Source organism: Camelus bactrianus, chromosome 16 (assembly GCF_048773025.1).
Source record: "Camelus bactrianus isolate YW-2024 breed Bactrian camel chromosome 16, ASM4877302v1, whole genome shotgun sequence".
In the NCBI taxonomy this organism is placed as follows: Eukaryota; Metazoa; Chordata; class Mammalia; order Artiodactyla; family Camelidae; genus Camelus; species Camelus bactrianus.
The window spans coordinates 8,654,530-8,671,025 of record NC_133554.1 but is presented as its reverse complement, the minus strand read 5'-3'; the positions used below and the strand labels follow the sequence as shown (position 1 = coordinate 8,671,025).

General features: G+C 47.1%; 2 protein-coding genes across 2 annotated transcripts in view; one reads left to right on the top strand and one right to left on the bottom strand.

Moving 5' to 3' along the window:
• The window catches only part of RABEP1 (rabaptin, RAB GTPase binding effector protein 1), a 165,766-nt gene that overhangs the window by 136,076 nt on the left and 13,194 nt on the right, over positions 1–16,496 (bottom strand). The window contains exon 2 of the mRNA XM_074342419.1: positions 16,273–16,361. Coding sequence (XP_074198520.1) covers positions 16,273–16,307 — 35 coding nt within the window. The 5' untranslated portion in view covers positions 16,308–16,361. The remainder of the gene's footprint in view (positions 1–16,272; positions 16,362–16,496) is intronic.
• ZNF594 (zinc finger protein 594) lies at positions 1,110–10,188 on the top strand. The gene is given in 4 exon segments (XM_074342423.1): positions 1,110–1,913; positions 3,355–3,471; positions 4,578–4,704; positions 6,390–10,188. Coding segments are annotated over 2 exon segments (2,130 nt in total). The 5' UTR covers positions 1,110–1,913; positions 3,355–3,471; positions 4,578–4,586; the 3' UTR covers positions 8,402–10,188.

Genomic DNA, 16,496 nt, shown 5'->3' with positions numbered 1-16,496 from the left:
CGCAGAGCTGGGGGCCCGAGGGGCCCCCGGGAAGCGGGGTGGAGAGCAGATGTTGGAAGGTGGGCGCCAGACCCCTCATTTCTCCCAGTGGGGAGAAGCTCGGGCTTCGGGGACGTAGCGGCGTGGTGCGCGCGGCCCGGCCTTCTATGCCCTTGGCCCTCTTCTGGGTCTCGGCGTGCCCTGCTCCTGCCGCGCCCCCCTTCTCCAGTCTCTTCCAGCTCCCTCCTGTGGCTGTCGCAAACTGCATCTCCCCCAGGCCCAGAATCAATCCTCAGGCTTGAATTGACCCTGTTTCTTGCCCAACGCTGCGCGTTTGTAGCTGTAACTTAAAGTACAAGATCTGGTTTCTACGCTCCAGGAGTAACTGAGAGCCCAATTTAAGAGACTATCTGAACCACCGGAATGAACTGTGTGGTTTAGACAAGTTCTAATACCTGACCTAAAATATTCGTACTGTTGGAGTTCAGAGGAGGGAGCGATTTAGGTTGGTCTCTTCTTTGTAAAAGGTCTACAGATTCTTTAAGTGTAGCTTCAAAAGTCATTTTCTTTGGGAAGCCTTCCAAGATTGCCACCTCTCTACCTCTCTTTAAACTTTTCATCTTTTTATCTTATTTAGCGTCTCATTCAAGCACTTATAACCTTGTTTCGTGTGTGTGTGTGTGTGTGTGTGTGTGTGTGTGTGTGTGTGTGTCTGTGTGTGTCTTCCAGGCCCCTAGGCAGGGACTCCATCTCTGTGTAGCATCACCTAATGCATGAACATGAATATGAATTAAAAGGATTGAAATGGGGATGGGGGAAATAGCTCATTGGTAGAGCGCATGCTTAGCATGCATGAGGTCCTGAGTTCAATCCCCAGTACCTCCATTAGATAGATTTATCTATCTGTATCTATCATTCTATCTGTCTATCTAACTCCCACCCTTCAAGAAAAAAAAAAAATAAATAAAAATGAAAGGATTGAAATGGTTAGAAGGTACTAAAGTGAGCCGGCAACAGTGGGAAGTATTTGTGTAGATCAGAGTTTGAAAAAATACAACTCCTGGGCCAGATTAGACTGTAGACACATCTCCTTGACTCGTGCTATTTGTTTTTACTTGAATTACTGGTCAGCATTTTAAAATCAGGAAATTTATTTCACATCCACTCACTCAAAAATCAGGATTTTCAGCATCTCTTGGAAAATCAGAAGATGTGGCCAAACAGGGCCCGCGTGCCTGCGTAGTGCAATTAGCAGGAACTGAGCAGCTGCTCCCTCTAGACTCAGTATAAAATGTTCAGATCCCCAGTGCCTACTAATTGTCTTCCTGACACCAAAGCCAAGTGTCCGTTGTCCTTTGTCACCTAGTTGCTTCACTCATCCTGATTAACTGCCTGGCCTCTTGCTGCAGGTGACCTTGATGCAGATGAAGGACAGTAGGAAGGACATCACAGGAGTCATGGGCAAAGGGGCGAAATGGAAGAAGCCTGGTACACGGGAACGTTAGGGGGGATATGAGAGCACAGGTTTGCTCTTAGGTGAATCACAGAGTAGGGCAGTTATGCGTTGATCTGTGTCCCCCAGAAAAGGAGATGTGGAGGTCTTAGTCCCCAGTACTTCAGAATGTGAACTTATTTGGGAATAGGGTCATTGGAGGTGCAACTTGGTGGGATGGGGTCATACTGGAGTAGAATGGGCCCCTAATTCAGTGTGACTGGTGTCCTAAGAAGATGGCCCGGTGAAGAGACAGAGACAGGGAGAATGCCATGTGAAGATGGAGGCAGAGACTACAGTAAGGCATCTACCAGCCAAGGAACACAAGGATTGCAGCTGTCACCAGAAGCTAGGAGCGAGGCTTGAACAGGTGTCCCCAGGAGCCTGCAGAAGGAAGCCACCCAGCCAACACCTTCATTTCAGACTTCTAACCTCCAGAACTGTGAGAGAATAAGCTGTTGTTTTAAGTCACCCAGCTTGTGGTTCTTTGTCATGGCGGCCCTGGGTATAGTACAGTTCTGTACGTCATAAATAAGCTATTTCCTTTAAAAGGTGATACAAAGGTCATGGTAGATTTTTTATCATTGGTGTCAGTGAAGGCAGCGCGTTAGAAAACTATTTCATCTGACAGTGTTAGCAGGGTTGACTGGAGCCGGAAAACATGTTTAGAGATTTTACGAGAATCCAAGCATGGGGTGAGAAGGTTCAGGGCGAACGTGGAGTTGGAAGCTTTCAGGGCTAGGTGGTAGGTATGGATACAGGGGATAGAGGGGGAGGAGTCCAAGATGACTAGAGCGGCGCTTCTCAAATTGGAGCAAAGCTGAGACTCACCTGGAGAGCTGGGGAAGCCGACTGCCGGGCCCCCCCGTCCCCCCCACCCCGACTCTGTCTCACTAGGGCAGGGTGGTGCTTGAGAATTTGCATTTTACCAAACTCCTGAGTAAGGCTAATGTTACAGGTGTGTGATCGCATGTTGGTAAACTGCTGCATTTCTGGCTTAGAAACCCCTACAATACAAGCCCCATGAAGGCAAGGACTATGTCTTCTTCACCAGAGTATCCCAGGGCCTAGAACAGTGCCTGGACACTGCAGGCTTACGTTAAAAATTTGTTCAATGAAATTGGTCATTTGGGCAGAAATAGATAGTAAGAAGGGGAAATACGTTTAGAAGCAAAATGATGAGTTCATTTTTATGCATTTGATTCATCTTAACTGTCAGGAGGACACTGGGCTGGAGACGCATTGTGAATGTAGACTACACTGTAGGTGAGGAATAGGAGTCCTAGGTTTATGATTCATTCTGGACCAAGGTGATCACTGAAGCAGCGGCGATATGGTCATTGAGATACTGAGCGTAAAGGGAGAGGACTAGGGGCTGAGCCGTAGTAACACCAACGTTTAGTGGAAGGAAAAGCTGAAAAGGTAAAGACAGTAGAAAAGTAGAGTGGGTGTGGAATATCATGCATTAATGGAAGCCAAGGGAGAAAAGAATTTCAGAGATTATTCAGTCAAGGGAAAGAGGCAAGAAAGTTGACCTATTATTCATTCGTTCAGCAGTTTTCAGTTGAGCACGCACTGTGGTCCAGTGCTGTTCCAACTGTTCCAACCCTGCATAGAACAAAGACCCCCCAGCCCCACGGAGCTTACACTCTCGAGAGGCTTACACTGGACTTTCTATACATGGGGATGGGGGGAGGTTGATGTGTACAATAACACTGGAATAAGTGGTATTATCTCTATTTTACATGTGGGGAAATGATGGTTGAGGGAGATTATGAAGCCAAGATTCTAACTTGGTCCCACTTGCTTCCAAAGTCGTGTTGTGTTCAGGACTCTTAAGCTGCCTCCAAGCTGTAATAACCAGTGTCACGTTTCTGCTTTAGATACTGCTGATGTACTGATGATTCCAAAATCTGGGTGTCCATTCTAGATTTTCCTCCTGGGTTCCTGACCCGTTGACCCATCAGCTTCCCGGACAGTCCCTCCTGGATGCCCCACAGGTACGTCAGTTACAGCATGTCTGAGGTGGATTCACCTCCTCCCCCCACCTCCACACTTTCACTCTGACTGCCCAAGTCAGGCAGCTGTCTGAGGTAGGAACTTGAGTGCCATCCTCCATGCCTGCCCTTTTCCCTCACCCCTTCCAGTTAGGACAGCACCGATCCCCTGACTCAGTCCACTCCTCTCTGTCCCCAGTGCCATGAGCTCATGTAGGCCCTCGCGGTCTCCATACTGCTGTAGTCTCCTAAGCGATATCCCAGCTTTCAGTCTGGCACCCTCCAGTCTGCTCTCCATACAGCTATCAGAGTGGTCTTTCAAAAAGGTAAATCTAATTATGACATTTAACCCTTCAGGGGTTCCCCACTGCCTTCAGGAGAAAGTCCAAGCTTCCTAGCCTGGTGTACAAGGCCCTCCGTGACTTGACTGGTACGTCCCTGGCTTCATCGTTTACTGGCTGGTACCCTGGGCTTCAGTCATGTGGTGCATCCCTGAGCACATCATAGCATCTCTCATCTCCTGACCTTTGTACATGCCACACACTGTCTCTTCAGTAACTCTTCATCTCTACTTTATTGCTTTCCTTCCATTCTCTAGTATTTATTTTCTCCTTAACTGAGCCCCTATGATGGGCCAGGCACCGTGCTAGGTGGTCTGAATACAGTAAAGAGGACAGGGTAGTGTGAGGTGATTTTTACCACATGGTCTCACACATTTTTAAAGTGAGAGGCCAGATTACCCACTGAGACCAAGGGTAATGCAGGAAGTAATAGAGATTTAAAAAGAAAAGAGAAGGGGAAGAGCGGGAGAGGGGTAAATTAGGGACTAGGGATTAACAAATACACATTACTATATATAAAACAGATCACAAGGCCCCACTGTTTAGCACAGGCAACTATATTCAATATCTTGGAATAACCTGTAATGAAAAAGAATCTGAAAAAGCATGTGTGTGTGTGTATTATAACTGAACCATTTTGCTGTATACCAGAAACTGACACAACACTGTAAATTAACTGTACTTCAATTAAAAAGAGAGAGAGAAGGTACAGCGTATCTGCTACCAGGTCTCTGTTTGGTAGCTATAGAGCAGGAACTTCTGTTTCAGGGATTCAAGATGCTGCAGGATGTGGCTGTGAATGAACCACAAGAGGATGCTAAGCACCAGGTCTATACTCAGTGGAATTTCTGCAAGGAAGAGATGCTGGAGGAGGAGACAGAGCTGGTCTCACCAGGTAAGGACTCTGCCCTCTAACTTAGACTCCATACACCCCGAGTTCTCTGAGTTTTGGTTGAAAAACAAAAAGCAAGAAAAGGTTTTAAAGAGCTCAGTGGAATTAGAGGATTAAGGATTCCCAGTGGCTTTGACTCTTGGAGGCAAGATGCTTCTGCTCTTTGTTGAAGGACATCTAGGCTAACCTCTGGAGTTGGAAGCAGACACCTCCTTGACTTTCCCTGAGCTTGCTCGCTGTCTTTCAGGCCTGTTAGAAACCAATAGATGACCAAAACTCAACTCGTCTTCAGATCTTTAAACCTACTTTTCCCACCTTTGAAACCTACTCTTCCTTCTCTGCCCCCCCCCCTTCAAACAGCATCGTATCCCACCCATGGCCTAAGTCAGAAAACTGAAAGTCATTCCTGACTCCTTTCTTTCCCCACATGCAGTTTCCCTGTTCTGTTGATTCTGAAATCCTCTCTTGCATGTTACTTGCTCCTCTGCCCATTTGTTCATTTATTCCTGAAATTTAGTTACTTCACCAGGATACGTCTTGGTGTGGACTGTTCTCTGTCAACTTTCTGTGAACTACACTGTATCCCTGCAAAAGACTCAAGTCTGTGTTTCAGCCACATTTCCTTCTGTATGTTTGAATGGTTTTTCCCTTCTGTTTGTTCTTTTCTCTTCTTTAGGAACACTGTTTATATATTTTCTCTTAGTCTCCATGCTGTGTTGACTCTTACTCATTGCAAAAAGATTACTGACTAGAGTTTAGATCCCCAGGGCCAAAGTGAAATGGCTCTCAGGGAGCTCAGAAATGTGTTCTTATAACTGGGCAAGGTCAGGGATTTGACGATGTGGACACTCAAAGCAGTAAGCTCATCTGTCTTCCAGTCGTGGGAGGATATAAAATTGCCACGCAGAGGAGGCAGTTTCGCCAGAATACCAGAGAGGAAAATGCCAGGTCTGAGAGGGAGAACTGACTTCTATTAAAATGGCAGCCAAACATTTTTATTCTGAGGTATAGTTTCAGATTTGTTTAACTGTCATAGTATATCGGGAGGAATGGCTGGTGGGCCAGTTATTAATTTATCACATCTCAACTCCAGATCTACCCTTCTTTGCTTTGCTTATGTTACTGGATCTGGACCACTTCTCCTTTGCTAGCTGGTACAGGCTTAGATTTCTTCAGTGGAGGATGCTGGAGGGCAGTGCAAGGCCACAGGAAAAGGAAGGAACCTCTCCTTCTGGTGCTGGTGTGCTGTTTTATTATTTTATTCTATTTATTGGTGTGGATGCCAGCAGATCTACTTGTGGGAGGCCTGGCCTGGTGGCACTTACCCTAGTGGGTTGCTTCCTGTGAATCCATTCTGGCTGGCCACAGGACCCAGCAAGGTCCTACCCCATCAAACAGGCCACTTCCTGTGGACTAGCTCTAGAATGCCCGCCTCCTCCAGTGTATTTTCCACCACCCTGCAGGCCATTCCCACACAACAGTTTCATCATGCACTCTGGCAAGTTTCCTCCCCACCAAGAGGGTGTGTGTTCCTGTGGCCGCAGTCTCTCTGAAAAAGTCTGAATCTCAGCCCAGGTGGAAAGAGTCCTCTTCTAAGTTCTTTGTTCCTCCCTCTTGGGCTTCCCAGTGTAGGGAAGAGGCGAGATTTGTATTTTAGGAATTATACAGTGGTCTACTTATCATTTCAGATTCTGAGACCAGGAATAAGATGAAAGATTGGAAGTCAAAGATGGAAATTTCTGAAGAAAAAGATTCAGCAAGGGCTGTATCAGAGAGACTCCAAAGACAGCTCTCCCAGGAATGTGTGTTAGTCAAAACCGGTGATCCTGAGGACAGGGTAGTGAGGTATTGGGTAAGTCCCTTAGAGGATGCAGTGGGACATCTCCCTTCTGAAGGGAGAGGTTTCAGGGAAGTGAATCTGATCCCCAAGAAAGCCATGGCAGGAGAGAGAGGCCATGGATGCAAGGAAAGAGAAAAAATACTTTCTGCAGGAGAAAGATCCCACAGATATGAAGTCTGTGGCCAGAGCTTCAAACAGAATTCAGAAGTAACTGAACATCAGAAAATAGACAATATGAAGAAAGCCTATGAATGTAAGGAATGTGGAAAAACTTTCAATCGGAGCTCAAACCTGATTATACATCAGAGAATTCATACAGGAAAGAAACCATATGTATGCAGTGAATGTGGAAAAGACTTTAATCAAAGTTCAAATCTTATTATACACCAGAGAATTCACACAGGAAAGAAACCTTATATATGTCATGAATGTGGAAAAGACTTCAACTAGAGCTCTAACCTGGTTCGACATAAGAGAATTCATAACGGCGAGAATCCCTATGAATGTAAAGAGTGTGGGAAGGCCTTCAAGGGAAGCTCAAACCTTGTCCTGCACCAGCGAGTTCATAGCGGGGGGAAGCCGTATGTATGTAATGAATGTGGGAAGACCTTCAATCAAAGCTCAGATCTTATTATCCATCACAGAATTCACACTGGAGAGAAACCCTATGAGTGTTATAAATGTGGACAGACCTTCAGTCAAAGTTCACACCTTGTCACACACCAGAGAATTCATACTGGAGAGAAACCCTTCAAGTGTAGTGACTGTGAGAAGGCCTTCAGGCAGCGTTCACGCCTCACTGAGCACCAGAGACTCCACAGCGGGGAGAAACCCTATGCATGTCGTGAATGTGGGAAATCCTTCAGAGGGCACACGGCCCTTCTTAAACATCAGAGACTACATACTGGAAAGGAACTTGAATGTGAAAAAGCCTGCACATCTGACATGGACCTTATCCAACAACAGAGAATTCATAGGGAAGAAAAACCTTATGAATGTACTGAGTGTGGGAAAACTTTCCGGGGAAGTTCTGATCTAATTCGGCATTGGGTAACTCACACTGGGGAGAAACCCTACGAATGCAGTGAATGTGGGAAAGCTTTTAGCCAGAGGTCGCACCTCGTCACCCACCAGAAAATGCACACTGGAGAGAAACCCTATCAGTGCGATGAATGTGGGAAGGCCTTCCGGCAGCGTGCGCTCCTTATCCGGCATCACAGAACTCACAGTGGTGAGAAGCCCTACGCGTGTAGGGAATGCGGAAAACCCTTCATCTGGCACACGGCTTTTCTCAAACATCAGAGACTTCGTGCTGGAGAGAAACTTGAGGAATGTGAGAAAACATTCAGCAAGGATGAGTTGCTTAGAGAAGAGCAGAGAATTCGGCAAGAAGAGAAAGCTTATAAGTGCAGCCAGTGTGGTAGAACTTTCCAAGGCAGCTCAGACCTCACCCGACATCAGGTAACCCATACAGAAGAGAAACCCTACGGATGTAAAGAATGTGGGAAAACTTTCAGTCAGAGCTCAGACCTTATGAGACATCACAGAATTCATAGCGGAGAAAAGCCTTATGTATGCAGTAAATGTGGGAAATCTTTCAGGGACAGCTCAGATCTTATTAAGCACCACCGTGTTCACACTGGAGAGAAGCCCTACAAATGTCCTGAATGTGGGAAGGCCTTCAGTCAGAACTCACACCTTGTTAGTCACCAGAGAATTCACACCGGAGAGAAACCCTTTGAATGTAGCAACTGTGGGAAAGCCTTCAGTGGACGCACAGCTTTTCTTAAACATCGGAAACTTCATACTGAAAAAGAGCCCGGGGAACATCAGACAGTCTTCAAACAGGACTTACTCTAAGAGGCAACAGAAACCTAATGAATGTAGGAAAGCCTGATGGAGACCACATCTTATTGCACTATGAAGGGTTTTTATTGCTGAAAACCATTTGAAGGTCGGAAGACATTAGAAGAGCCTACTGGATGGAAAACACGTAAGTGTCATCAGGTGGAAAAGCTCTTGGACATAGTAGCCTTTTTTCTGCCTCATGGTGTATGGTCCCCAAGATAGAGTTACTTGGGAATGCTTTAGGGGCTGTCCATCACTGTTAAAATCATTAGACATCACTTTGCCAACAACCCCCAAACCAAATTCTTCATGGAAGGAGCCATTTCAGTCTTGACTAGGTACCTAGTCCAGTGACAAGTATAAATCTGCTTTAAGTACTTTAGGATGATTAAATCTTTCTCTGGGATGAATTCTTCCCCTTAAATATGTATTATACATATGTATATAATATATATATTCCCCTTTTATCTTCCTTATAAAAATATGCTTATGCATATGTGATAATACTAATTAGAGTGAGCCACTAATGGAGAAGAAACCAAAAATAACAGAAATGACAAGAGGAGAGCTGAAGGCCAGGACGCAAGAGCCAAGCGAGGTGTTCCCCAGAGAAAGAGTGGTGACCGCTAGCAGTGTCAGGAAATGAAGGAGCAAGGGATAGCATGGGGGTGTGAGGGACAGGACTAGACCGAGTGCCAGGCAGAGCACTTAGGAGACGTGAGTTGGTGGGTATTAGAAGAAAGCAGTGACTATGAAGGGTCAGGTGATTAGAGTGGTTTTATCTTGAACCAGGGCTTTGTAATTATTTGAGAATTGGAGAGTCTAAGTGGAACTCTGAAAGAGAGCAGTCATCATTTACTCTGATAACTGACACTGGTCATTCGGCCCTGCCTATCTGTACAAACTCAATTGTCCAATATTTCTCGTACCCTGAACAGACTGTATATGAATTTACAGGCATCATCAGATAAGAAAGTTACTGAATGGGACAATGTTCAGGCAAGGAAAGTTTCAACCTGGTATCTTTCCTTGGTGGGAGTAGCTTTTGAGATGCACAGAGGGGATCAGTGGTTCTCAACTGGGCTGATTTTGCTCCCCAGAGGACGTTTGGCAATGTCCGGAGACATTTTGGTTGTCCCAACTGGGAGGAAAATATTGGCATCTGTAGGACTAGGGATGTGGCTAAATATCTGACAAGACACAGCTCCCTCACAACAAAGAATTTTCTGGCCCCCAGTATCAGTAGTGCCTGAGAAACCCTGCCCATGGATATTCAGAACACCAGTCACCTGGGGCCATTTAAAGCAGGCATTTCAGTGCGGTGTGGGCAGTGGCAGTGCATCCCCAGGGGAACCAGAGGCTGCTAGAAACCTTTGGTTTGATGAGCTGTTTCAGGAGAGGCAGTGTGGTGTAGTGGAGGGAGCACAGACATGGGTTTGAATCCCAGTATGACGTACTGGCTTTGGAACCTGGAACAAATTGTATCTCCTTTGATCCTTAATTTATAACTTATTTTCCTCATTAATAAAAGTTTGAACAGCACTGGAGGCTATGACTTCCCCAGAGGGGCATCCTGAACAGTAGTGGGATGCCTTGAAGTGGGAAGCCCACCCACCGCATCCCTGAAAAGACTTCAATCAGAGCTCTAACCTGGTTCGACACTTCACACTCCCAGCTACCTACACATTTAACTTTTTGAAAGCAGGGAACTATGTTTTTGTATCCTCTCACCTCCAATCCAGGCAGACCCAGATTTACATATATATTTTTGTTCAATAAATGCTTGAATTAATGTCCAAGTTCATGATTTTCTAGTTTTGTTGTTGAAACCTATAATCACCACAGGAGCAGAGTATATGTAACTTTCTTTCCCGCTTTTCTTTCTGTTCTAGATAGACCCATAAACTAGACACTGCAGAAAAAACTCAGGTTAAACTATATTTTGCTTGGGCACAGTATCCATTTATTTCAAATTAAACTTGGTGGCTGGTTTCTATTTAAATATTTTAACGACTCCCATTTGAAATGCTGTCTGCCAGGAGGTGGTGCTTCACGTTACATCTAAATGTAATCCCTCTGTAGCACCTTCTTGGGCTCTTCCACCCCAGTCAGGGTTGTTTCATACACATTTAGCTGATGTACACGATTTTGGTAATTCACATTTTACCAGAAGATCCTTCATTTCATCCAGGTTTTCCAATATACTAGCCTAAAGCTGGATGTAACGGTCTCTTAATTCTTTTCATCTCTTTGATTCTGTGGTTTTCTTCCTCTCCTCTTCTCTCCTCTCCTCTCCTTTCCTTCTTTCTTTCTTCCTTTCTTCTTTTCTTTCCTTTCTTTTTCTTTCTTGTTATGTTTTATTTCTCATTCCCATTGTTAATTTTCTTTTTCTCAACCAGGCTCTAAAGTTTCTCTAGTGTATTGATCTCTCAAAGGAATCAGCATTTGAATTTATCCTTTCTACTATTTTTAATTTTTCCATGTCATTAATTACAGTTTTTATTTTATCTTATCAGATTCACTCTTCCTTGCTTCATTGGGTTATTTTACTATGCTTTTAAAGTTCCTTAAGGTGAATTTTTAATTCTTTTCTGTTTTCATTAACAAGGAAGGTGACTAAAGCTCTACATGTTCAGTATGGCTGTTGCTATGTTCTATAGATTTTACCATGAAGGGTTCTTCTTATTGCCTTCTGGACAGTTTGTAATTTGCCTTTTGATTTCCTCTTTTGATCCAATCGGGTTCTTTTGTTTCTTATTTTTCCTGGTTTGCTCAAGTTCTAGTGCGTTCTATTTTTTCCCTTGTTAATATGGACGCTCTACTGTACTTTTCCATTCTTATAATGGTTACCTTCCCTTCCCTAGAACTCATAATCAGCTGTATGTTTCTCAATTATTTCTGGAAAACAGCAATAATTTCAAGGACATCAACAAGCCCTATTTCCCCCACCCTACAAACTGAAGCCTTAGATTTTTTTTTTTCCCCTCCTCCCTAGGAATTTTTTATTTACTGATGGCCATGGGTAGGTCAGCGGTTGAGAGTATTTTCTCTTGGAGGGTAACTTCTTCTTCGGCTGTGACCCCTCCAATCAGGTCTGGGAGTACATAACTGGGGAAGAGAACGTAGAAGAGGAAATGCTTGAAGAGGCCACGCCCTGGCTAGAGTTTCCCTCCCGTTCCTGTCCGCGTGGACAGCCCCCGAAGGTACAAGGGAAACGAGAAACGAGGCGCGCCAACCGTGCGGTCAAATAATCGGCTCACGCCGGATCCACCTGTTCGAGGGCCGCCATTCCCAGAGGCCTCGGGGCGCGGCGGGCCCGCGGAGTCGCCGTGCACCGCGGCGCGCTTCTCTCCCGCCGGCCCGGTCCCGGCAAGGCGCCAGGCTCGTGCCCTCCGGGCCCCGGCGTGGGCTACACCGGCTGCGCCGTCTGGCGGGCAGCCGGTGCGCGGAGGCCTCCCGGACCGCGGGGAGGCAGCGGGGAGGCGCTCGCAGTGGCGCAGGCGCACAGCTGCCCTGGCCGGCGGGCTGGGAGCACGCGCTGCGCGAAAGTGGCCAGGTGGAAGGTCCGGGTCCTGCGAGCTGAGCCTTAGCGGCGCCCCCCCGCCCCAGGTGTCACTCCCTGGCCCGCGCTGCTGTGGCCGGTCCCGGAAGGCAGCGGCGGTTTCTGCAGTGAGCACAGCCCGCAGGCAGCCCGGCGAGGAGCCGAGACCAGAGCTGGGCGCGTTTGCGCGGAGAGGGGTCTGGATCCCCACGGTTCCCGCTGGCACGGGTTCCGTTACGTGTCGTGGAGGGCGGGGACTGGCCCGGTGCCCCTCTTCTCTTCTCCCGAGACCCCAGGAGGAGAAGTGAGGGTGCGGAATTGTAACCGCCTGGAGGACAGCTCTCTCCCCCCGCGGTCGGTGGGCACCTGCCCAGGGCCGGGCACAGGAGTTCAGCTGGGGGCTGGCGCCGCCGGGGCATCACCCTGAGAGACAGGCTTCTCCGCTCCTCTTTCGCGCCTCCTTTTACCTCGGCCAGTGGCCCCTGTTTGTGTGCCTTAAATGGCCTCTGGGTGCATCCCATCTCCTTCCCTTTAGATTTTCCTGACGCCGGACGGCTCATCCGAGATCAAGTCTTGACCATAGCAGCCCCGTAACAGGACCCTGCTACAGATTCTGGGCGTTTGAATTAAGATTCCCTTAGAGGAAATTTAAATTTTTCTTTTGTTGTGGCCACTACAGAAATTTGAGAAAGAGTGAAGGGAGGAGGCTGCCCTTTCAATACCTCCAAGTCAATAACTGAAAACAGGCAAGTCACCTTGTAAAAGTTGCTCAGCTCTGAGCTCTGGAAACTTGAGTTTTGCTTCAAATTTGTTTCTTCCCATGGCTTCCCGGGACACTTTTTTTCCTACTGATTTTTCCTGCTATAGCATTTATCTAGTTGTATTATCTAATGTAGAAAATCCTTTACATATCTGTCCGCCGGCTTGCAAGTTTCTCGAAGGCAGTGACTCTTACTGGAATAGGAATCTGGGAATGGGTGGAGAAGAAAGATTTAAAGGGTAGAGTACAGGGTTTCGCTCTTGGTATAAGCTGAGTGTGCATTTAAAGAAAAAAAAAGGATAATTTCTACTTATGCTACAGGTTGCCCCAGAAAGACTCCTGCTGATACGGGCCTTCAATAGAGCCAATCCAGGATGGCTGTATACGAACAGCAGCTAAAACTCTGGCCCTTCAGGGTACACAAGATCAACAGAAGATAATGACAATGGAGCCAAAGGAAGAGGAGCAGGCTTGGGAGTGTGCAACCAGGCTAGGGGGAACCACTCTCCCAACCAAGAGATCTTCCACCAGCACTTCCAGAATACTTCAGAATCTAAAAAACCAGTCAGGGAATAAGTTAAGTAGAGAAGGAAAAAATATTTCATAAACAATTCTTATGTGCCTAATCATATGAAAACAGTCAGAAGAGAAAGAAGTCTGAATTGCTGTAGTGGATGCCCAGGTGTGGCCCCCCCCCACCGCCACCGCCACATTCCTGTTCACAGCATACAGGAGTGCCACCTGCTGTCCCTCCCCAGGAATTGCCCTAGACTAAAGGGAGATGCCTCTCCCAAGTTTCTGTCCCCTCCCAGGAGCAGCCCACATCTCCTTGGGGTTGGGGGTTGGAGGAAAGGTGATGGGTTCAAAGACCTGGCCACATTCCTTGATGGGCGACATCCCTGAAAGGTCCTCCCATACTTCTCCCAGGTTGATAAAGTCTTCCATTGCAGCTGCATCACCATTTCACTTCACCCTCTGCCCATCTCATGGCCCCTTATCCTTCACAGGTGTTCCCAAGAACCTTCCCCAGCAGACTTCCTGCACACATTCCATCTCCGTGTTTCCCAGGGATCTCAACCTATGATAATTAGGCAGCATCAAATAAGCAGAGTAAAGAGATGTGAATTGGGGGGGATGTGAAAATTGTCTGGACTTTTAAGTCATTAATTCATAAAGAAGCCACAGATCCCTACCTGTCCTGCTCTCTTGTCTGTCATCCATCAATGCATCTCTTTATTTATATATCCATTCATCAAATTCTAAGTGCCTTACTGGGAAGAAGTTTACAACTGAGGGGGAGGTAAAGAAACAAGTAAACGGAGTTGGGGTGTGGGTCTGACAGGAAGCTGCTGTGAGAGTGCATGAGAGAGAGGGTGCAGCCCAGGCTCAGTGCTGTGGGTATGATGTGGAGGGTTGGCAAAGAAGAGGGGGAGAGAGGACAGCTGTAAGCTGGGGCTCAGGGAGGAGAGCTGCAAAGCAGGGAGCAGTGGAAGGGGCTGTGGCAGAGGGCTGGGCTCAGGGAGTCAGCCCAGGAGCCTGTTTTTCTTCCTCCAGGCACCTAAGATTAATGCAGCATTTCTTAATTTCACTAACAACCTTAAGAAGTAGGCTTTATAATACAATGTTACAGATGAAGAAAGAGACTAAAAGAGATTTAATAATTTTCCCAAGGTCACATAACTTCCAAGCAGCAAAGGTAAGATCTAAACCTAAGTGTGATTTCAAACCCTGTGTGCCCAGAGTTCAGGTTGTTTACTCAACAAAACTGCAAGGAAGAGGACATGGGGCTTTTTGCGTTTCCAACTTAAATTGGGGGTAGGGAGAGCCACATTCACTGTTCTGGTCAGCACTGCTGCCTAGACAGGTGGGTGCTTGACCTGAAACCAGACTTTCTCTGCTGCCCAGAGACCAATGCAAAATTAAATTATTTCTGGTTTGCAAAGTAATCCTGTCCTCCTAATTGCATGACGGAACAATGAAAAATGATGGTCTTTATTTCAAAAAGGAAAACAGCCTTGAAAGAGATCTGTCACCCACAAAATCAGCATAATCAAAATCAGATCATATTAACAAATCTGAATTCACAGATGGGACTTCTGCTTCTGGAAGTAACAGGGACTGGATTTACCATTTCCTCTTAAACAACTAAAAATCCAGACAAAATACATGAAACATAACTTGGACAACAGGAGGTGCAGGACAGGGTGCCCTGAGAGAAGGGGAACAAGTGAGATGAGTCCGCGGGTTGGCCCAGCTCCCTGCCTGGGGAGAGTTTGTAGGCTGCGGTACAGGGAGGGGCAACCAAAGCAGAGCCAGCAGACTCCCTGAGTTGAAGGCACAGAACTGAGAATTCAGAGAGGCAAGGCAGAGCAGAGTCCCAGAGGGGAGAGAGTTGAACAGAGATCTGCAGGAAGTCCCCCTCAATGCTTCAGCTGAGTACTGATCAGCACAGTTGTGTGAGGCAGCTACCTAAAACCAGGGAAAGAGCCTCCAGGAAGAAGCAGATAGAATTCCTGGGGCTCACACAGGTCTGGGAATTGTCCACATTCTAAAGAGCCAGGGTGGAGAAGCCTGGTAATACACAGGGCATCAGGCAGAGCACTCCAAAGGGTATTGCTTCCATGAAGGGCCAAATTAGCACTAGAACACTGCTCTGTCCCACCTGCGAATGCATACAATCAAAGCCTCGAAAAAGCCATAGTTTCCAAGGAACTTAACTGCATCCCAGAGCAAAGCCCAAAAAATATTTACAGGAATTTTTTTTAAAAAGCACCCAACAACATAAAATTTACGGGTACCCAATCAAAAATTAAAGGAGTGCAAAGAAATAGTAAAATATGACCCATAATGAGGAGAAAAATCAATAGAAATAGATCCAGAAATGGCACAGGTGATAACTATTAGGCAAAGACACTAAAAGCAGCTATTATACTCCATATATTCAAAAAAGTAAAGGAAAAAACATGAGCAGGTAGAGAGAGACACAGAAGATATTAAAAAGACCCAAAGTGAATTCTACGGATGAAAAATAGTGTCTGGGATGACAAAATATACTGGATAGAAACTACCCCAAATGAAACACAGAGATTAAAAAATACTTTAAAAAAAATAGATGAACAAAGCATCAATCAGTAAGCTGCCAGTAAACTGCATTTTAATAATTAGTTATTAGATAATTATCTTAATAGACCTGGTTGGATGTTCGAAAGAACCTGGGCCGCCGCGAGGACTCCATAAACATCTGCGACCGCGGAATGAATCCCACCGTGGGATGAGAACCGTCCTCGCAGACAGCAAAGCACGGCCGGCCGGCGCCCCAGGACAGGACTTCGGGGTCGCCTGCAGGCCGCGGCGGGCCCAGAGGGCAGACAGCCCACCCCGGGACCTCTCAGGCCTCAGCCCCGACCCTCACGGGTCACCTGAAAAGAGGCACCTCCGGCCTCGACCAATCAACGCGCGACGCGCAGCCCCGCCCTCCGGCCCGCCCCCGCCCTGCCAGGTACAGCACCGACCAGGGTCGCCCCGCTCCCGAGAGCGGGCCCAGCGGACAGGGCTCGGCGCCCGGCTCCGTGCGGCTCCTACCTCTTGGTCCCGGAGGCAGTGGCGGCTGAGCGCATTGGATGGCTTCCCGGAGGTTTGGCAAAGTTGGCTCCACCGATGAAAACACTTGCCTGCAAAGCGTGGTACAAGTAAGTAGAACGTCCGCCTTCTGGCCCGCGGCGCTGCAGGAGATGGGAGTCGCAGCCCAGTCCCCGTGCGAAGCCCCGGGGATGGAGACAAGGACGTGGCAGGGACGGCCAGTGGGT